Source organism: Macaca mulatta, chromosome 1 (genome assembly GCF_049350105.2).
Source record: "Macaca mulatta isolate MMU2019108-1 chromosome 1, T2T-MMU8v2.0, whole genome shotgun sequence".
Taxonomy (NCBI): Eukaryota; Metazoa; Chordata; class Mammalia; order Primates; family Cercopithecidae; genus Macaca; species Macaca mulatta.
This window is the reverse complement of record NC_133406.1, coordinates 141,511,491-141,535,169: the sequence shown is the minus strand read 5'-3', so window position 1 is coordinate 141,535,169 and position 23,679 is coordinate 141,511,491. Positions and strand designations below refer to the sequence as shown.

The window sequence follows — 23,679 nt, the reverse complement described above, 5'->3', positions numbered from 1 at the left end:
TTTATCCATTGACATGCAGAAATTGTGCTTAAAGAATTTTTTTTGAAGATGAATTAGTGTTTATAAATCTAGGACTTGTGTTAGTAAAAATTTTAAGTTATAGTATGAATATGTAAAGTATTAGATAATACATCATGGTTTTATAAAACATTTAAAGTATAAATAATAATAATAATTGTTATTACAATTGTAATAATAATAATAATGTAAAAATAATAATTGTAATAACAATTATTATTATTATTTTGAGACAGAATTTAGCTCTGTCATCCAGGCTGGAGGGCAGTGGTGCGATCTTGGCTCACTGCAACCTCCGTCTCCCTAGTTCAAGCGATTCTCCTGCCTCAGCCTCCCAAGTAGTGGGGATTAGAGGCGTGTGCCACCAGGCCCAGCTGATTTTTGTATTTTTAATAGAGACAGGGTTTTGCCATGTTGGCCAGGTGGAATCTCAAACTCCTGACCTCAAGTGATCCGCCTGCCTTGACCTCCCAAAGTGCTGGGATTACAGGCCTAGCCTAAAGTATAAATAATTTAGTACTGAAAATCAAAAATTGTATTTCCACAAAATAGAGAACCAGTAGTTTTCCTCTAGCCCATTTGAATATCATTAAATTAAATTCATTTTGATTTATTACAGGCATAGCTTGGAGATACTGTGTTCAGTTTCAGACTGCCACAATAAAGCAAGACACAAGAAATTTTTGGTTTCCCAGTGGATATAAAAGTTATGTTTGCACTATACTGTAGTCTATTAAATGTGGAATAGCATTATGTGTAAAAAATGTGCATAACTTACTTAAAAATATGTCATTGTTAAAAATGCTAATGGTCATATGAGCCTTCAGAGAGCTGTAATCTTTTTGCTGGTGGAGCATCTTGCCTCTATGTTGATGGCTGCTGACTGATCACGTGGTGGTGGATGAAGATTCGGGTGGCTATGGCAATTTCTTAAAATATGAGAACAAGGAAGTTTGCTGCATAGATCGATTTTCCTTTCACAGTGAATTCCCCGTAGCATGCGATGTTGTTTGATATCATTTTACCCACAGTAGGACTGTTTTTGAAATTGGAGCCAATCCTTTCAAAACTTGCCACTGCTGTATCAAAGTTTACATAATATTCTGAATTCTTTGTTGTCATCTTAAGAATACTCACAGCATCTTCACCAGGAGTAGATCCCGCCTCAAGAAATCACTTCCTTTGCTCATCCATAAGAAGCAACTTCTCATCTGTTCGAATTCTATCATGAAATTGTAGCAATTCAGTCATCTCTTCTGGCTCTACTTCTAATTACAGTTCTCTACTATTTCTGCCACACCTGTAGTTACTTCCTCCACTGAAGTCTTGAACCCTTTGCTCAAAGTCATCTATAAGAGTTAGAATCAACTTCTTCCAAATTCCTATGTTAATATTTTGATCTGTTCCCATGAATCACAAATATTATTCATGGAATCTAGAATGGTGTATTCTTTCCAGAAGATTTTCAGTTTACTCAGTTCCATCAGGGGAATCACTATCTATGGCAGCTACAGCCTTACAAAATGTATTTCTTAAATAATAAGACTCTAAAGTCCAAATGACTCATTGACCCATGGACTATGGAAGTTAACATTAGCTGGCATGAAGGCAGTGATAATTCCTTTTTACATTTCCATCAGAGTTCTTCAGTGACCAAGTACATTGACAATAAACAGTAATATTTTGAAAGGAATCTTTTTTCCTGAGCAGTAGATCTCAAGAGTGGGCTTAAAATATTCAGTAAACCATACTATTAACAGATAACACTATCATCCAGGCTTTGTTATTTCAGGTATAGAGCACAGGCAGAGTAGATTTAGAGTAATTATTAAGGGCCCTAGGATTATCAGAATGGTAAATGGGCATTGGCTTCAACTTAAAATCACCAACTACATTAGCTCCTAACGAGAGTCAGGCTGTCCTTTGAAGCTAGGTATTGACTTTTCCTCTCTCGCTATGAAAGTCTTAGGTAGCATCTTTTTCCAATATAAAACTTTTGTTGGCTGGGCACAGTGGCTCACACCTGTAATCCTAGCACTTTGGGAGGCCCGAGGCGGGCGCATCACTTGAGGTTGGGAGTTCGAGACTAGCCTGACCAACATGGAGAAACCCCATCTCTACTACAAATACAAAATTAGCCAGACATAGTGGTGCATGCCTGTAATGCCAGCTACCCGGGAGGCTAAGGCAGGAGAATTGCTTAAACCTAGGAGGTGGAGGTTGCAGTGAGCTGAGATAGTGCCATTGCACTCCAGTCTGGGCAACAAGAGCGAAAGTCTGTCTCAGGGGAAAAAAAAAAAAACTTGTCTACGTTGAAACTCTGTTGTTTATAATGTAGCCATCCTTGTCAATGATCATAGTTAGGTCTTCTGGATAACTTGTTATAACTTCTACATCAGCAGTTGTTGCTTCAGCTTGCATTTTTATGTTTATGGAGACAGCTTCTTTCCTTAAACCTTAAACCTAGTGAACCAGCGTCTGCTAGCTTCAAACATTTTCTCTCCAGCTTCCTCACCTCTTCCAGCCTTCATAAAATTGAAGAGTTAGGGCATTGCTCTGGATTAGGCTTTGGCTTAAGGGAATGCTATGGCTGGTTTGATCTTCTATTCAGACCACTAAAACCTTCTCCATATCAGAAATAAGGCTTTTTTTTTTCTTTCTTATAATTCATATATTTACTGGAATAGCATTTTTAATTTCTTCCAAGAACTTTTTCTTTGCATTCAGAATTTGTCTGTTCTGTGCAAGAGGCCTAGCTTGCAGCCAATCTCAGCTTTCGAAATGCCTTCCTCACTCAGTTTAATCATTTCTAGCTTTTGATTTAAAGTAAGAGACGCTCAATTCTTTCTTTCACTTAAACACATAAAAGCCATTGTAGGTTTATTAATTGGCCATATTTCAATATTATTGTCTCTCAGGGAATAGGAAGGAGAAGAACAGAGACAGGAGAATGGTCAGTAGTACAGTCAGAACATACACATTTATGGATTAGATTCACTACTTTATATGGACACATTTCCCCCCCTTCCAAATTACAGTGGTAACATCAAAGACTACTTACCACAGATCACCATCGCAGATATGATAATAATGAAAAAGTTTGAAGTATTGTAAGAATTACCAAAATGTGACACACACACATGAAGTAAGCACATGTTGTTGGAAAAATGATGCTGGTAGGCTTAAGCTTCAATTTGTTTAAAAAAAAAAAAAAGGAATATCTGCAAAGCACGGTAAAGTACAGTACAATAAAATGAAGTATAGTTGTATAATTAGTAGACTTCAGAGAGTAAGCATTTTCTCTCTGGTGAAGCTTAGTCAATAGTCAATTTGAGGGGGGGGGGTGTCAATGCCCCAATCACATGGCCATTCAACTTTCAGAGAATTTTTAGACCCAAACTAGTGCTTTCATTTTATAATCATATTTAACATCTATTTAGTACATGTTGTATGTCAGGCACTATGCTAAGCATTCGCATTTATCAGCCAATGTCTAATCCTATGAGATATGTAGTAATTTGTTCCCATTTTTGTAAATGGGAAAATCGAGTCCTAGAGAGTCAATCAGCAAATAGTTCTTAGCTCCTTCAATGTCCAGGCCCTAGGTGGAGGAGATACTGCGGTGAAGAAGACTGACAAAGTCCCTCTCCCTAGGAGCTTATTCTCTAGTGGAAGGAGACTGAAAATAAATAAAAATAATTAAATGAATATGATAATTTTAGACCGTGATTAGTGCTATAAAGAATATAAAACAGGGTAATATGATCAAGAATACCAGGAGGGGAAGTGTCTAGAGTGATCAGAAAGGCCTTTCTGAGGAGATGACCTTGAGAAGAGAGCTGAATCATTATAAGGGGCCATTGATCCAAATTCTGGAGCACCAGTGTTGGAAGACGGAGGAAAAGCCATGATCCTCTGAAATGAGAATGAATTCACATGTTCCAGGAGCCTTGTTAGGTTGTAAGTAGCCGGAATATGAAGGACAGAGGGGCAGCACTATAGCATGAGGACTGAAAACTAGCAGACGAAGAACGTGTAGGCCTTGAGTTTTCTTCTGGTTTCAGTGGAGAGCCCCTGAAGGGTTTCAAGTAGGGAAGAGTTGTGATTCGAAGTGTTAACATTTTTAAATTTGTTTCAAAGGGACAAACTTACAGAAAAGTTGCAAGTACTTCAAAGACCTACATTTCTTTTGAACCATTGGAGAATAAATCGTAAATGTAATAACACTTGAATACTGTGTTTCTTACAAACAAGAATGTTTTCCTAGATAACTATAGTACAACCATCAATATCAATAAATTATTGATACATTTCTATTATCACATGCTCAGACCCATTCAGGTTTCACCAGTGTTCTCTAATGTTTTTTGACAGTATTTAGTTAGATATCTCCTTCAGTCTGGAAAAGTTCTTTCATCTTCCCTTGACTTTCATGATCATTCTACATTTGCAGATTATTTTGTAGAATGCCTCCTATTTTAACTTGTTTCATATTTCCTTATGCTTAGATTTATATTATCAATCTTTGAAAGAAATATCACTTAAGCATTACTGTGATCCTTTCATTGATTCCTTTTAGGTAGTACATGATAATTATTTGTCCCATTAATGATGCTGTGCTCTTTGATCACTAAGGCAATGTCCGTCCAGCTTCTTCACTGTAAAATCACTCTTTTTCCAATGTAATTAATAAGTGTTTTGTGGGGAGCGTCTTTGAGACTGATAATCCCATGCCTTATCCTACTTTAACTTTCAATTTATTCATGTATGAATTTGTTTTTTATTTTAGGATGTGGGTTTTAGCCCGATGTTATCATTACTTGTTTTGATGCATGAGTTACCCGATTTTGATGAATGGGACCATCTTCAAGCTGGCTTCTGTGCCCTTTTGACATCTTCACATCGTTTTGATCAACTCTTTGCTTCTGATGTAACAAAACATTCTGACTGTCTTGTACTTTACCTGGCTCAGCCCTGGAATCAGTTATTTCTCTAATGAGCCCTGGTTCCTTTTAGTAGAAAAAGTTATATTTAGAATACAGTAACTCGTCATTAGATGTGTTCATTGCTATTGAGGTATCACTATCTAAGACCTTCTGTATGAGCAGAGCTAGGGAGAATGTCTGTTTAATCATATTCTCACACACACACACACGTTTTTATATCTATTATCTGTGTATTTGCATATATATTACAACAATGATTTTACACCAATACCTCCAATTTTAATCTAGTTATAAGGATTCATTCTTGATATATTTTATTTTCCGTATTTGTAGTTCCCTTTCTGACAGCGAGAGACAGGCTCTCATTATCTTTTTTATATCTGCTTATCTGATTAATCCCTCTGTATATAACCAATGCTGCATAGCCCAAGTCATCTTTCCTAAATTGGTGGCACTCTCCACTCCACTTGGACTTTCACACCCTGCAAGGGCCACACCTCTTCTTTACCACACTTCTGTTCCCCCATGCCAAGTTTGCCTCCTATCCCCATATGGTGCCTTCTTCATCCTACTTGGGCAGTTACCCCCTAATTCAGGCCACTGTTTGCAGGAACTACCTCCTCATCTTGCTGCTTTGACAGTCTGTGCTTGGCCACCATGACTTTGCCTCCTTTTCTCCACCTGTGTGGACATTAGTCTTGTTCTGCCTGCAGTGATTAACTTTTAGAGCTGAGTTTTTCATGAAGGGAAAAGAGAATGGAAGAGTTTATAGTTGCTCTCAAATGCTCACTGTGTTTCCTGCATGGGAAAACAGAAAGCTGTGTTGAATCCAATACCATGAGTAGGTGGTGATGATGGCATAAAAAAGGAAGGTAGTAGTGGAGATTTTGATAAGAAAGTTAAGTGACTTGCTTGCAGTTATACAGCTAGTTAAATAGCAGAGCCAGAATTGTAACCTAACTCTGTACTGCCTGATATATCATAAATACAATTTTTTTTTTCCCAATGGGTGGGTCTGAAGTCCATGGAGATGAGAAAATTTTAAGACAAGTAACAATTTATCTGCTACTAAAATCAAAGCAAAAAGGAATAGAAGTTTGGTGTTTTCTTCTTTTATCTTCTTTAAAAAAATATACTTAGATTTCATAATAAATTATAAATTGCCAGTTGGAAATGCTTTGAAATACATAGGGAGATGAGAAAATTTTAAGGCAACTAACAATTACTACTAAAATCAAAGCAAAAAGGAATAAAAGTTTGGTATTTTCTTCTTTTATCTTCTTTAAAAAATATACTTGGATTTTATAATAAATTGTAAATTGCCACTTGGAAATGCTTTGAAATACATAGAGTTATAATTATCTCAGAGAGTTGAAAGTCTTTTTTTCTTTCAAGGAATTATTATATAGAATTATGTGTTAACTAGATCAACAAGTCATACTAAGACTAATTGATGATGATAATAATAGCTAACATTTCTTAAGCACACACGATGTGCCAGGCAGAGTCCTAAATGTTCTATGTGTACTGTTTCACTTAAGTCTCACATAATACGGGGTGTAGGTACTATTATTTTCCTTATTTTATAAGTTTTTATATATTTTATAAATGTGATAGTTGAGGAACAGAGAAATAGAATTACTTGAACAACATTGCACATGCAGAAATTTTTGAAGCAGAACTTCAGAAATTGTGCTATTAACTATATTCCAGGACTTGAAAACTATATTCCAAGACAGTACTTGTAAATAGCCTACTACTCCTTTACCCGTAGCAGAAACCACTATGTGTAATCCCAGAACAATCCTCAGAAAACACTTATCAACATGTTTCAAATAATTAATACTAATCAGAGTTAGCTTGTGATAAATTCTCTTTGCCAGAACATCATTGGTGACTTGAAATATTTTATTACGGTGAACTGGCAGTCTTAATAGTATTTATTTGAGGTTAAATTGACCTGCCTTGTTTATCTGTCAGTCACAAAAAGGGGATGAAATGAGTTAAGGAGGTACAGTTTCTTTCCTTAATGTATGTCAGCGGTTCTCATAAGCAGTGTGGGTAGGGAGAGGGTAAGAAGCATTTTCAAAATAACAAAATTACGAAGATACTGTCCTTCCCAGAAGGCAGATTCTGTCGCTTCTGAGACCGTCTTATTTAGAAGCTTTTAATGTAAACTTAGTGAGAAAAAAGACAGAGATATCCGTGAAGAGCATTCAAAATAAACCTTAATGCATTTAAAGAGGTGTTGCAGACCCTTGTACCAGGAAAATGCAAGACATATAATGGGCACTCCATTAATGAGGAAATGAAAGAGGCGTGCACATAGGTCAGATGATGAGAGAAGTGCCAGATGTGGTCATTACTGATTGCACATAGAAGTGCAAATGTAAGGCTTGCCTAACACACTTCCTGAAGAAGGTCTCTCACCAAAAAGCATAGTTTTTGTCCAATGTCAAATTTTTAGTTACAATATTTAGATTAACTTTGTTATACATAGTCAAGATCACACATGAATGTGTGATTTTTAGGATAAAATAATACGTTAATATAGAAATAACACCTTTTTCCACTTTCACATGCATTTTCAATACTTCTTTTTATCACCTAACACTTTTATTGGAAGAGGAAATATATACACACAATTTAACAATCAGGAAAAAGGAGCTCCATTTTGTGTTTTCTTTTGTTTGTTTGTTTGTTTTTTTGAGACAGTGTTTTGCTCTGTTACCCAGGCTAGAGTGCAGTGTCACAATCTCTGCTCACTGCAAGCTCCGCCTCCCAGGTTCACGCTATTCTCTAGCCTCAGGCTCCCTAGTAGCTGGGGTTACAGGTGCCTGCCACTGTGTCTGGCTAATTTTTTATATTTTTGGTACAGACAGGATTTCACCGTGTTAGCCAGGATGGTCTCGATCTCATGACCTCATGATCCACCCGCCTCAGCCTCCCAAAGTGCTCGGATTATAGGCGTGAGCCACCACACCCGGCCAGAGTCTCCACTTTTATGCCTTAGTTTCTGAAATCCAGATGTAATGTGTCCCTACAAATATTACTTCCCAACCACCACTTCTCATTTATATAACATTAGGTACTTCAACATTTCATTCATCCCATAAGATAATATAGTCTTGATCTCTAACATAACTAATTAGTGCATTGCTTTTAAAAATGACCCCAAATTATAATTTATTTGAAAACATAATATATTCACATGGCTAAAAATTCATAAATTTAGAAAAACACACACAGTGAAAAGTGTGCCCATCCCAATATCCTATTCTTCCAAGTCCCACTACCCATGTTATTAATATAAGCACATCCTATTGTTAGTTACTTCTGGAACCTTCCGCTTTCTTCATGGATATACAATAAATACAAATATACATTCTGACTTTTTAATACGTGTGGTAATATGCTCTAAAGATTTCTGCACTTTGCTTTTTTAAGGTAAGATATTTTGGAGATCATTCCATTTATTGGTGTTTTACAGCTACATGATATTCCATTGTATGGCTGTGCAGAATTTATTTAACCTGACCCCTGCTGGTAATACTTATTTCTAATATTTTGTGACTATAGACAATGCTTTGCTGAAGAATTTTGTACATGTTATTTGTAAGTATACCAGTAGATCTTTAGAATACTTAGAGTGAAATTGCTAAATTGGAGGGTATTTGATTTTGATAGCCCTTTACTAAATGAGTGATCTTGAGCAAATTAGCTAACTTCTCCATGCCTCAGTTTCTTGTTTTGTGGATTAGAGCTAATAATAGTACCTAGCTCATAGCACTAACTGTGTTAACCCATGTAGGGTGCTTAGAATATTGCCTGGCCCATAGGAAGGGATAAAAGAATTAGCTCTTCTGCTGCTGCTATTCTTGTTACCACCCAGCTGCTGTCCACAGGAGAGCTACTATATTCTCACCAGCTGGCTTATACCTGTACACTCCACCCCAAGTCTTGTTAAGGGGAGATATCGAATGGTAGAATTGTTGCCACCTCAAAAGTGAAAAATGGTATCCCCTTGTAGGTTTAATTTTGCATTTCTCGTCTGATGAGTGGGGTTAAGCAGTGCTTTATATGTTTAAGTAAAATTTGTATTATTTTTATCTGTCCGTGTCTGGTTTTTGTTCATTATGTTTTCTCTATTAATTCTTGATCTCTGTCTTTCTGATTTATAGGAACTTCTTATTTGGGAAATTAGTCTTTCTTTTTCACTTATATTGCAATTTTTTGTACTGATTTTTACTAGCAGAAGTTTCTAATTTTTATAAAGTCAGGTTTATCTATCTTTTTCTTAAAGATTTTACCTTTAAAGACAAGTTAGAAAGTGTTATACTTCAGGTGACAGAAAAAATGTCTCATGGTTTCTTCCATTAATTTTTTAGTTTCCTTTTTTACAGTAGAATCTTTGAGCCATTAGAAATTGATTCTTACGAGGTTTTTGTCAACTATATATGTAATATATATATTTTAATGGTATATATCAACTATATATTTCAACTATGTATATTATATATTATTCAATTGTATATATTTTAATAACTGTCCCATTTGCACCCAAGTTATCTGTTGAATAATCATGTTTTCCCTAGTGATTTGATGCTGCCTTTGAAATATACCTAATTTGTTCTAATATGCAACGATGTTAAGACTTTCTGTATGTTCACTTGGTTTGTTAATGCTCCAAGACCATACTGTGTCAATAATGGAAGTTTTGTAATATGTTTGATAAATGGCAGGACTTGTCTACCCCCACTTTTTGTTCCTCTTGCTTGTCTATTTACAGAGCTTTTAAAAGTAAACTATAAAATATTTATAATAATAATCAAATACCTGAATCATGAGAGATTACCTAGAAATAACTCTGTTGTTAATCTTTGTCTCTTTTCTTTAAAAAATAACTCCATTAGTAGACTACTATGTATATCCAAAATACCATCAATTGAGTTTACCTCAGGCTAATATTTCTTATAAAATATTACCTCATTTTTCAAAATGAAGTGATTGAGAAAATATTCAGTAATATTAGAGTATTTCTGGGAAAACACATGAAAGGTATTTTATCCTTATTAAAGGATACTTTTTTGAGTGAACCCCTAATTTTTATACTTGAGCTATACATATGATGCTATTCCAGTTACATGATACAACTTTTCTAGAGTCATGCTATATATTATGTTACCCTCTAGCCACATGTGCTGTTTACTCTTACATTTGAATTAATTAAAATTAAACACAATTAAAAATTCAGTTTCTCAGTCACACTAGCTGAATTTCAGTAGTCACATGTGGCTATTGGTACCATTTTGGATGGTCCAGAGTGGAATATTTCTATCATCACAGAATGTTCTATTTGGCTGGATTTGTTTTATGGTATGTTGCAGCTTTAGGAGCTGTTTTTTATATATGGTAGTTTGGTTGATCAAATCAAAGAGGGGAGATCATTTCTCATGGAAGTTTTAGCTTTGGTAGGGATTCAGATAGAAAAGAGATGAATGTCTGAAAGAAACATCAGGGGAATTCACCTGATTGAAAGTATAGTATACACAGTACTAGAGCAAAAATAATATGGTAGTCACCAGACTCTTTTGATCACATACTCCATCAAATAAATATTTTTTAAGCACACCTCCCAATAGACGTTAATTTTTAATTTACAGATTATTTACTTGCACCTCAAGTTGAATATTCCTAACACATGTCTCTGAAAACCAAAATGCTCCAAAATCTGGTTCTTTTTGAGTACTGACATGACGCTCACAGGAAATGCTCTTCAGAGCATTTTAGATTTTGCATTTTCAGATTAGGAATGCTGAACTGGTAGGTGTAGTGCAGATATTCCAAAATCCGAAACACTTCTGGTCCTAAGCATTTTGGATGAGGGATACTTAACCTGTACTATACTCATGTTTTACTTGTATTATAAACTGTGCATGTAAGTAGACATTAAAAACAATGCAAAGCAGTTAACTATAAATGGAAATTCCTTAATGTAGTACTGTGAGCTGTCTTGTATATGCCTTAAACCTCATCTACCCAATTTTGGAGTTTTGTAGTATGTTAAGGTTTGTATCACAAGCTATAGAGAACCTAGGTTCTAGACCGAAATTTCAAAATAAGTCACTTTTAAACTTCAGTAAGCCTTATTTTTTCTTGTAAGTAAACTGGGAAAAATAATATTTACCTTACAGGGTATATTGAGAACTAAATGAGATAATGTATGAGATATTGTTTAGTTAAGTAGTGAGTAAAATAAAAATATTTAATAACAAAACAGTTTGGCCTGTGAAGTTCTGTGAAATAAATAAATTTTGATTTTTGGCTTTGAAATAATTCTAAACTTTGGAAAGCCTAGTGGTAATTGAACATATTGCTTTTCTAGCCTTAGGTTATATTTTGCAGAAAAGTGCAGGGAATTATATCTAAAGAGTTAAAGGACTGTGATTTTTTGTTTGTTTGTTTGTTTTACTTTTAAGGAGCCACATCATTTCTTTTTAATAGAAATATATTAATGACTGATGGAAGCACCTAGAAAGAAATGAATCCTTTATATTCTGACATATATATTTAGTGGCTTTTGTTGTATAGAAGATTCTGAGGAGATCTCTACCTGTCCTAAAATGTGGCCCTTTAAATAATTGTCTTTCTGTTTCCTGCAATGTCACAAGAAATTATAATCATTATTTGAAGGATGTTAATGGTGTCGAAGGTGCTGGCTTGAAAGGTGATGCGTTAACTACATTTGTGGGTGTTTCATGACTCAATTTGTCATTTTTAGAAAATGCATTGTGTTTTACTGAACAAGTTACATTTGGATAACAAAATCTGCAGTGGGTTTCAGGGACAGAGGTTTTCACTTTTTAAGAAAAGTGTGTATTGTAAAGTATGTAAAAAAGGTGCTACTTAGTAATCACATGTATGCTTAAGCAGCATTGTATAATCAAGCATTTAATTTCTTCAGACACATCTCACCTCTCTCACGAATCAGAAAATAATACAATTTTATTGTTAAGAGCCCTCTTATCTTTCCCCTGCAATTTAATTAATACTTGTTAAGAAGAGGTAGCTGTCAGATTCGAAATGAATTTCAGAATTTTCTATTGTCTTCTGATGGAGTGGCAATCTTAATCCTTTTATTTAGATATATTATTTTCAAGAACTTTTCAAAATGATAATTTCCCAGCTTTTCTGATTATGAAGAGAAATTTTTAGCATTTGAATAAATAGATTGAATGATTTTTTCTTCCATAAAAGGAAATAATAGATAAGCCATTTAAAAAGAAAAAAAAGATGATATTTTTAAGTAAGAATAACTATCATCTTCAAATTTTGTTATTTTGCTCAAAAATGTTCATGATATATCTTTATATAGATAGACATCTATGTAAAGAAATAATACTCATAAAGCCAGTAAAAGAAACAAGCCTGGATTAATTACTAACCTTTCACTTTCCTAAAATCACTGATTCAATCTACAGATATTTACCAAATTCCCACCTAGTGTAAACACTGGGGATAATAATGAAAAGATCGATAGACCCAAGGCCCCTCATGGTAGACCTTACATCCCAACAGAAAAGTACAAGACAAATAAATAAAATGATTGCAAGATCTAATGAATGTTAAGGAAATGAAGAATGGACTGAGATAGGAAATAGCAAAAAACAAAGACCAAAAACAAAAAGAACAACAACCCTGCTTTGTACATAAATGTTTTGGGAAGCATTATCTGGGAACTATTATTTAAGCTGAGATGAAAGAAACCAGCAAAAGATTTAAAATAGATTTTTTTTTTTGATACTTCACTATTTGAAAATCCTTCACTATCTCTCAATAAAGTTTTAAACTTTTTTTTCCCCAAAAAGGCCATGTATGCTTTTTGTTAAATTTATTACTAAGTACCTTATTTTTTTGGCTTGTATTTATTGTAAATTTTGTATTTTAAAACAGAATTAGAGAAAAGTAATTCACTTTTACATATCTATTCTATATTTAATGATTTAAGTTATTTTTAATTTTAATAATTTATAGATGGGTTTTCTACATAGAAAATTCTAGGCTGGGCGCAGTGGCTCACGCCTGTTTCGGGAGGCCGAGGCAGGCGGATCACCTGAAGTCAGGAGTTCAATAGCAGCCTGGCCAACATGACGAAACCCCATCTCTACTAAAAATACAAAAAAAATGTAGCTGAGCGCAGTGGCGCATGCCTGTAGTCCCAGCTACTCGGGAGGCTGGGGCAGGAGAATTGCTTGATTGATCCCAGGAGTCAGAGGTTGTGGTGAACCAAGATCGCACTGCTGCACTCCTGCCTGGGTGACGGAGCAAGACTTTGACTCCAAAATAAAGAAAGAAAATGCAATTATGGGTGAATATTGGCAATTTTGTTTATTCAATAATTATTCTTCATATTTCCTTTTTCATTGTTAGCTGGCAAAAACATTATAATGTTCTTAGTGATAGAACATTCTTGTATTTTTCCTGATTGTAAAGTAAATGCTTCCAAGATTTTTGTCATAAGTAATAATGTCTGCTATAGTTTTTTATCCTATATATTTTTAATCAGGCTGGGGCAGTTCTTACCTACTCCTATTTGATGAGAGGTTGATTCATAAGTTAGTATCGAACTTTCAGAATGATTTTCTGTGTCTACGCAGATAATTGTACACTTTTTATTATTTTCTTGTGGCAACTTACACTAGAGATTTTTTCATGTTAACCATGCTTGGGTCCCCGGGATAAACCCACTCTGGCCATTGCTGGATTTGGCTTGCTCACTTTCTTTTTTAGGACTTTTGTATCCACATTTCTGAATAAGAATGATTTGTAATTATAGTTGCTTCTGCCAGAAATGGCACTTTTTGTATCAAGGTAATGCTAGCCTCAGAAATTTTTACATACTAGATTAATTTGTATGAGAATGCTATTATTTGTTAATGAAGAAATAACTCTTTTTATAATGTATTAGGACCAGACCTCATAAGATGTTTAGACATTAGGGGCTTAGTAATAATATTGGAAAGACTCTAAATTTTAATTGTGCTGCCATATGGCCTTACTATTGTATGTATAGAGACAATCACAGGATAAGGATAAAGGATGCTTATTTGCTGTAGTTCTAGATTACAAAATCAGGGATAAGTGATGGAAGATTATTAATTAAATAGTCAACATGGGTGGCTCTTTCTTAGAGAGATAAGTGAAATTTCTCCCTAGATTGCTTTTTAGCAATGATAAATTGCAGTGATTTAAAAAGGTTTTGACTGGATATTTTCTCCTGTAATTCTGGCAGCTGTTCCTAGAGAAACAGACTGTAGGGAAGCTGATTTCTCAATCCATAATTTTTATAATTGATACTTTGATAAAACTGTTGGTAATTATGAAAATTAATTCCTCTAGAATCATCATGCTAAAGTATATTATTTATTAAATGTATAGTTTAGCAGTCAAGCAGAGTTTCTTTTAACACATATTTTAATGTGGTGTACAGTTCAAATATTTTTACCAAAAGAGTTTGGAAAGTTGGAATATATGCCCCAGTAAGTCTGAGAGATATACCCCTTCATGGGCAATGCAAACTCAAAATTTCTTTAAGATCTCCTGTTTTAAATTCTCGTGTAAATGTCACTACTCCATAATATATTTATATTTGTTAATTTAAAAATAGTTTAATCTCTGTAAAATATCTATGAATATTTTGCCATGTTTATTCATGACTTTGGCGATCCTTAGGCCATCACTGAGTGTTGATATAGATATAGGAATCCCAATTTGAGAAAAACGTGTTAAAGCATTCCTTAGTGGTCTCATCATGAGACTATATCCAGATTGGAAGGACTCTGTGATATTAGGCAAAGGTTTGCCTCTATGATAGAAGTGTTCCAAAAACGAATGAGAAAGGAAGAAAAACATTTCACAAAGGGGCACTGCGCCTAGTATGGTACTTGGCATGAAGTAAGTGCTGAAGAAATAGTTGTTGGCTGAGTTAATATACTTTTAAAAAACTGATCTCTAATAAAAAACTAAAGGCCTGAAAAGATGTTTGGAAGTCGAAAGGGATGGTTTCGGCTTTTATTCTTCCTAGATTGCTAGACAGCTTTTTTCAGTTACCAGGAAGTATATTCTAAAGTGCTTTCAGAGTCAGGGGGAAAATATCCATTTGCATAGTTTGTCTTAGGGTATTTACATTCCGTAATTTGCAAGACACTAAAATTTCTTGTAATTGAGAGGAATAATTTATTGAGGTGGTGTGACAACCTAAGTTTCTAAAATAGAGGTAATTTCTGGGCTTTTTGGCTTCACCTATCTGATTTGGAGATGGGTCTTACTATAATAGAAGACTTTTTAGCCTGAAGCATTTCATTGTTCATTTCACCCACCAACACTCTCAGGCTTTGTCAGGGCTATTGAAGAGCTTACTGAGTTATTAATAAGATAGCTCTTTGTTTCTCCTGTGGTTTTCTTTTCTTACAGGTCCTCAATTCCTTAACATAGGATAAATGAGAGGGCAGATTCATTTAAGGACAGTTCTGATACCTTAATAAAAATCTTTTCATCATCACACCAGGGTGCCACATTTTACAGAGGGAGAAACTGCACCCTCCTAAGGCAATGACCTTGTCTACATTGACACAGTTAGGACTTCAAAGCCCAGACTTTAGATCACTGACTGATAAATGTGTGTGATTGTAAATGTTTAAAGTTTAGTAAGAAAGGAGCAAGAGAAGCAGGTAACACCAAACTGTTAATACCCTAAGGCAACTGAGGAAGATGAAATGGTATTTCTTCAAAGTGGAGCTACCTGAGTGGCCAGTATAACCTGAGTCTTGACCTAGAGCCAGAAGCATTTGTTATTAGGAGACAGGAAACTTACTGTTGAGGCAGGTGTTGCATCCTCTTCGTAACGGGTACATATCTTTCTCCCCAAATGCAGCAGAGCACTGGACATGTAAAAATGTCCTAGAAATAAAGATGTCATTCAACTGAGCTTGAGTATGTCTGATTGTGTACTTACCTATATTAGTATATACCTTAATTTCATCAAGTGAATATTTAGTCCAGTAAGGAATATCCATTGAATATAAAGATATATTTCCTTTTTAAGGGGATTTTTTGGATCTAGATAGTCTGGATTTCTTAAGATTTAGTTTGGAGGGTACTTATTTAATTTATTTTAAAAAGAAAACTCATTGAGAATCTCTAACGCCAGAGAATGCCTGGTGTGATGTGAATTTTAAGTCCCTGCTAGACTGTAAGCTCCCAGAGGCAGAACCTTCCTTCTCATATTCATCCTGTGCCCTTGGTCATGTGTCTAGGCCAATGCCTGGCACACAATAGGCACTTAAAAATAAAGTTTTTTTGGCCGGGTGCGGTGGCTCATGCCTGTAATCCCAGCACTTTGGGAGACCAAGGCAGGTGGACCATGAGGTCGGAAGATCGAGACCATCCTGGCTAACATGGTGAAACCCCATCTCTACTAAAAATACAAAAAATTAGCTGGGCATGGTGGTGGACACCTGTAGTCCCAGCTACTCGGCAAGCTGAGGCAGGAGAATGGCGTGAACCCGGGAGGCGGAGCTTGCAGTGAACTGAGATTGCGCCACTGCACTCCAGCCTGGGCGACACAATGAGACTCCGTCTTAAATAAATAAATAAGTTGTTAAAAAATGATTGTTTACTTTTCTACCAAATTTATTTTGCAAACCACAGCAGCCCTGTAGAAGAGGGGCCTGACTGCTAAAAGAAAAACAAACAGCAGCAACAACAGCATCAACAAAAGTATCCCCACAAAAACCCCATCCAAAGCTCAGCAGCCTCAAAGACTGAAGGTAGATAAACTCAGAAAGATGAGAAAGAATCAACCAAAAAACCTGCTGAAAACTCAGAAAGCCAGAGTGCCTCTTCTCCAAATGATCACAGCACCTCTCCAGCAAGGGCACAGAACTGGGCCAAGGCTGAGATGGATGAGCTGACAGAAGTAGAGGTTTTAGAAGGTGGGTAACAAGGAACTTCACTGAGCTAAAGGAGCATGTTCTAACCCAATACAATGAAGCTAAGAACCATGATAAAACATTACAGGCATTACAGGAGCTGTGAAACAGAGTAACCAGTTTAGAGAGGAACATAAATGACCTGATGTAGCTGAAAAATGCAGCATGAGAATTTCACAGTGCAACCATAGTATCAATAACTGAATAGACCAAGCAGAGGAAAGAATTCCAGAGATTGAAGACTATCTTGCTGAAATAAGACAGGCAGACAATGTTAGAGAAAAAAGAATGAAAAGGGATGAACAAAACCTCCGAGAACTATGAGATTATATAAAAAGACTAAACCTGTGACTGTTTGTGGTACCTGGAAAAGATGGGGAGAATGGAATCATGTTGGAAAAGAAACTTCAGAATATCATCCAGGGGAACTTCTCTAACCTAGCAGTACTGGCCAACATTCAGGAAATCCAGAGAATCCAAGTAAGATACTCCATGAGAAGATCAATCCCAAGACACATAATCTTCAGATTCTCCAAGGTCAAAATGAAGGAAAAAATGTTAAGAGCAGCTAGAGAGAAAAGCCAGGTCACCTACAAAGGAAGCCCATCAGAATAATAATGTACCTCGTAGCAGAAACCCTGCAAACCAGAAGTGTTTGGTGGCCAATATTCAACATTCTTAAAGAAAAGAATTTCCAACCCAGAATCTCATATCTGGCCAACCTAAGCTTCATAAGCGAAGGAGAAATAAAACCCATTTCAGACAAGCAAATGCTGAGGGAATTCATCACCATCAGGCCTGCCTTGCAAGAACCACTGAAGGAAGCACTAAAGTCTATAAAATAACCAGCTAGCATCATGATTACAGCATCAAATTCACACATAGCCACATTGACCTTAAGTGTAAATGAGCTAAATGCTCCAATTAAAAGACACAGAATGTCAAGCTGGATAAAGAGTCAAGATCCATTAATGTGCTATATTCAAGAGACCCATCTCACAGGCAAAGACACACATAGGCTTAAAATAAAGGGGTGGAGGAAAATCTACCAAGCAAATGGAAAGCAGGAACAAGCAGGGGTTGCAATCCTAGTTTCTGACAAAACAGACTTTAAACCAACAAAGATCAAAAAGACAAAGGCATTACATAATGGTAAAGGGTTCAATTCAGCAAGAAGAGCTAACTAATCTAGATACATATGCACCCAATACAGGAGCATCCAGACTCATAAAAGAAGATCTTATAGACCTGCAAAAAGGCTTAGATTCCCACACAATAATAGTAGGATACTTTAACATACCACTCTCAATATTACACAGATCATCAAGACTGAAAATTAACAAAGATATTCAGTACTTAAATTCAGATAGGGATCAAGTGGACCTGATAGATATATACAGAATCCCCCACCCCAAAACAACAGAATATGCATTCTTCTCAGTGCTGCATGTTACTTACTCTAAAATCGATCACATAATTGGAAGTAAAACACTCCTCAACAAATACGAAAGAACTGAAATCATAACAGTCTCTCAGACAACAGCCCAGTCAAATTAGAACTCAAGACTAAGAAGCTCACTCAAAACTACACAACTATATGGAAATTGAACATCCTGCTCCTGAATGACTCCTGGCTAAATAATGAAATGAAATCAGAAATCAAGAAGTTCTTTGAACAAAGAAACAACATACCAGAATCTCTGGGATGCAGCTAAAGCAGTGTTTAAGAGGGAAATTTATAGCACTAAATGCCCGCTTCATAAAGCTAGAAAGATCTCAAGATCTCAAGTCAAAAACCTAACATCTCAACTAAAAAAACTAGAGAACAAAGAGCTAACAAACCCCAGAGCTAGAAGAAAACAAGAAATAACCAAGATCAGAGTGGAACTAAAGGAGATAGAAACACAAAAAACCCTTCAACAAATCAAGAAACCCAGGAGGGTTTTTTTTGTTTGTTTTTTGTTTTGTTTTTTTTAATTAATAGACTATTAGTAATGAAGAAAAGAGAGAAGAATCAAATAGACACAATAAAAAATGATGAAGGGGGATATCATCACTGACCCCACAAAAACGTAAACAACCATCAGAGAATACTGTAAACACTTCTATGCAAATAAACTAAGAAATCAAGAAGAAAATGATAAGTTCCTGGACACATGCACCCTTTCAAGACTGAACCAGGAAGAAGTTGAATCCTTGAATAGACCAATAATAAGTTCTGAAATTGAGGCAGTAATAAATAGCCTACCAACCAGAAAAGCCCAAGATCAGACAGATTTACAGCTGGATTCTACAAGGGGAACAAAAGGAGGCTGGTACCATTTTTACTGAAACTATTCTAAACAACTGGAAAGGAAGGATTCCTCCCTAATTCATTTTATGAGGCCAACATCAATACCAAAACCTAGCAGAAATACAATAAAAAAATAAAACTTCAGGCCAGTATCCCTGATGCACATCAATGTGAAAATCCTCAGTAACATACTGGCAAACGAAATCCAGCAGCATATCAAAAAGCTTATCCAGCATGATCAAGTAGGCTTCATCCCTGGGATGCAAGGCAGGTTCAACATATGCAAATCAATAAATGTAATCCATCACATAAACAACCAAAGACAAAAACCACATGATTGTCTCAATAGATGCAGAAAAGGCCTTCGATAAAATTCAACATTCCTTCATGTTAAAAACTCTCAATAAACTAGATATGAATGGAACATAACTCAAAATAATAGGAGCATTTATGACAAACCCACAGCCAATATCATAATGAATGGGCAAAGTCTGGAAACAGTCCCGTTGAAAACCAGCACAAGACAAGAATGCAGTCTCTCACCACTCCTGTTCAGCTTAGGAAGTTCTGGCCAGGGCAGTCAGGCAAGAGAAGGAAATAAAGAATATTCAGATAGGAAGAGAGGAAATCAAAATGTCTCTGTTTCCAGCTGACGCAAGCCTATATCTAGAAAACGTCATCCTCTCAGCCGAAAAGCTTCTTAAGCTGATAAACAACTTCAGCAAAGTCTCAGGATACAAATAAATGTGCAAATATCACAAGCATTCCTATTCACTGACAGTAGTCAAGCAGAGAGCCAAATCATGAATGAATTCCCATTCACAATTTCACAAAAAGAATAAAATACCTAGGAATACAGCTAACAAAGGAAGTGAAGGACCTCTTTAAGGAGAATTACAAACCATTGCTCAAGGAAATCAGAGGACACAAACAAATGGATAAAACATTCCATACTCATGGGTAGGAAGAATCAATATTGTGAAAATGGCCATACTGCCCAAAGTAATTTATAGATTCAATGCTATTCTGGTTAAATTATCATTGACATTTTTCACAGAATTAGAAAAATTACTTTAAAATTCATATGAAACTAAGAAAGAGCCCAGCTAGCCAAGAAAATACTAAGCAAAAAGAACAAAGCGGGAAGCATCTTGCTACCTGACTTCAAACTATACTACAATGCTATAGTAACCAAAACAACATGGTACTGGTACGAATACAGACACACAGACCAATGGAACAGAATAGAGAACTTAGAAATAAGACTGCACACCCACAACCATCTGATCTTTAACAAAACTGACAAAAACAAGCAATGGGGAAAGGATTCTCTATTTTAAAAATGGTGCTGGGAGAACAAGCTTGTCATATGCAAAAAATTGAAACTGGACCCCTTCCTTACACCTTACACAAAAATTAATTCAAGTTGAATTAAAGACTTAAATGTAAAAACCAAAACTATAAAATTCCTAGAATGCAATCTAGGCAGTACCCTTCAGGACATAGGCATGGGCAAAGATTTCATGAGGAAGATGTCAAAAGCAATTGCAATAAAAGCAAAAGTTGACAAATGGGATCTAATTAAACTAAAGAGCTCCTGCACAACAAAAGAAACTATCACCAGAGTGAACAGACAACCTACAGAATGGGAGAAAATGCTTTCAGTCTATGTATCTGACAAAGGTCTAATAACTAGAATCTACAAGGAACTTAAATTTACAAGGAAAAAAATCACCTCATTAAAAAGTGGGTACAGGACATGAACAGACACTTCTCAAAAGAAAACAAAATCTGTGCAGCCAACAAACATTAAAAAAGCTCAACATCCCTGATCATTAGAGAAGTCCAAATCAAAACTGTAATTAGCTACCATCTCATGACGGTCCCAACGGCAGTTATTAAAAGGTCAAGAAACAACAGATGCTCGTGAGGCTGTGGAGAAATAGGAACACTTTTACAGTGTTGGTGAGAATGTAATTAGTTCAACCATTGTTGAAGACAGTGTGGTGATTCCTCAAAGACCTAGAACTAGAAATACCATTTGACTCAGCAATTCCATTACTGGGTATATACCCAAAGGAATATAAATCATTCTGTTATAAAGATACATGCACATGTATGTTCATTGCAGCATTGTTCACAAAAGCAAAGGCATGGAACCAACCCAAATGCTCATCAATGTTAGGCTGGATAAAGAAAATATGGTACATATATACCATGGAATACTATGCAGCTGTGAAAAGGAATGAGATCTTGTCATTTGCAAGGACATGGATGGAGCTGGAAGCCATTATCCTCAGCAAACTAACGCAGGAACAGAAAACCAAACACCACATGTTCCCGCTTATAAATGGGAGCTGAACAGTGAGAACATGTGGGCACAGGGAGGGGAACAACACACACTGGGCCCTGTTGGCGGGGGTGGTGGGGAGAGAGAACATCGGGAAAACTAGCTAATGCATACTAGGCTTAATACCTGGGTGATGGGTTGATAGGTGCAGCAAACCACCATGGCATGTTTACCTATGTAACAAACCTGCACATCCTGCACATGCATTGTGGAACTTAAAAAAACAAAAATCCTTAGATGGAGTTTGCTAAACAATTAGGAAGAAGAAAAGTATAGTTGAGAACTAGCCTGCAGTACTGTCATAGGGACTTGCATCGCATGCCTAATTCTGCTTTTGCATTACTGAAAGGTAAGCCAGCTGGACTGGGAGCACGAGGGCAGGGGCAGAGAGCTACCTCCAAGAGCCACAGAGAAAGTTAAGTGAAATGCCACATATGACATATGGCGCAGGGCCTGATCATAGTAGGTACTCAGAAATGTTCATCTAGCAGGCACATGTTAAGAATCTGCAATATGCAGTAGACTTGCTGAAACATAGCTACCCTTACTAACCCTACTCTTATGACTCTCATGAAGTCCCTACCCTTTCTTACTATCAAGTTATCCTTGATATGTTAGAGATAAAGAAACACAAAGACATTAAGATGATCAAAAGGCCTTCCAGCAAGAATGTAAAGATCAGGGCTGTTTGTCATCTCCTTGATAACAAAGTTGGTTTCACCAGACTGAGTAGATAGTTCCTCATTTTTTGTGTCCATCCCTCCAAAAGGTAATTGTTCTCTTTTGTAGTTCCTGCCAACTCCAGAGCTATTTTAAAGCAAATCGTAAATAGCTGCAGTCTCCTGCTCGAAAGTCCAAATAAGCTCTCACCATTTGTAAGAGGCCATAGGATAGTCAAGTGAATTCAATGACGTCATTGTTATTTCTATTAGTAAATTTGAAAGTAAAGTTCCTGCCTCTGTAATAGACATATATTGAGGGAAATAGCATCAGAGTATCAAACTTAAGTCTTAAGAGCAAAAGACTACCCAGTCATCTTTAAACACACTTTACTCTCTAAGAGGAAAAGCTCGGTTATTTTTAAATATTTAGCATTAGATCAAATGTATGCACTCTGGATACATTATTTTTATATCTTATTTAGTTTATAAGTAATCCCATTTTATTAAATTTTTCTCCAAATTTTATTTATTATAAAGTATTTTTGGAAACTTAGATTTGTGGAATATGTTCTTTTTAACAATTAAAAAATATTTTCTATATTTTATTTGCTACTCTAACCTTGTGAGAATGCAGTTCTCATCTGTAATAGTTATATGTAGATATTTGTGATACAATTTCCAAGACCATATTTTGTCAGAAAGAAAATACTATCTTTATTCTCTTAATGAGATTCCAAAATGTTCTATCACTTTAATCTTTTCCATAAAGTTAATAAAATTATTTTGTTTTTTTTTGTGATTTTTTTTTTTTACTCTTCACATTCCAGTTAATCATTTGGTTGAAAAAGCTAATAAACCATATTTTCAGAGATTTATGCAACTTTAATATTAGGTCTGTTTCTGATGGTTATGCTTATGTGAAGATATGTTCTTGAAAGTTTAAATTTGTAAAGGTAATATTAAATTAGAATTTATAAAAGCACTTTTTAATGAAAATTATTAGAATATTATGTTTCTGGATTAGTTTTACCAAAAGTCAGTGTTGAGTGTATAAGGAGAAAAACCTCCAATATGATTAAATGGGCTAGTGAGATTAGTGCCCCAGTGGTGATGTTAGCAGTCATATGCTCTTTAAAAATGGAATAATACTAAAACAGTGCTCTGTTATGCAGTTCTAGAAATGGTCCTATGAGTCCATGCCAACAGAATGTAGTTTTTATTTTCTGATAATAATGCTTGGATTTATCACATTACTTTTCCCACCTGCCCATGTGACCTGTAAACATTCACAACATGATGACCAGGGTTCACAGCGCAGCCAGTGCTTATGGAACCCAGTGCATCTGTTTTGACCCTTTTAATCATCAGACCATTCCCTATCGGGGGAAACCCCACCCCTGATATTTAACGTGGGTTCTTT

At 35.7% G+C, this 23,679-nt stretch overlaps 1 protein-coding gene across 6 annotated transcripts in view; it reads left to right on the top strand.

Moving 5' to 3' along the window:
- The window catches only part of SNX7 (sorting nexin 7), a 108,494-nt gene that overhangs the window by 51,529 nt on the left and 33,286 nt on the right, over positions 1 to 23,679 (top strand). Inside the window, exon 8 of one of the 6 annotated variants that reach the window (XM_077952660.1) lies at positions 7,843 to 21,827. The exons of 3 other annotated variants lie outside the window; for them this stretch is intronic. In XM_077952660.1, the coding sequence (XP_077808786.1) occupies positions 7,843 to 7,893 (51 nt within the window). In that variant the 3' untranslated portion in view covers positions 7,894 to 21,827. Of the gene's footprint in view, positions 1 to 637; positions 4,744 to 4,807; positions 21,828 to 23,679 lie in introns of those variants that run through there. 2 more of the 6 variants (XM_077952652.1, XM_077952671.1) reach the window with 2 other exon arrangements.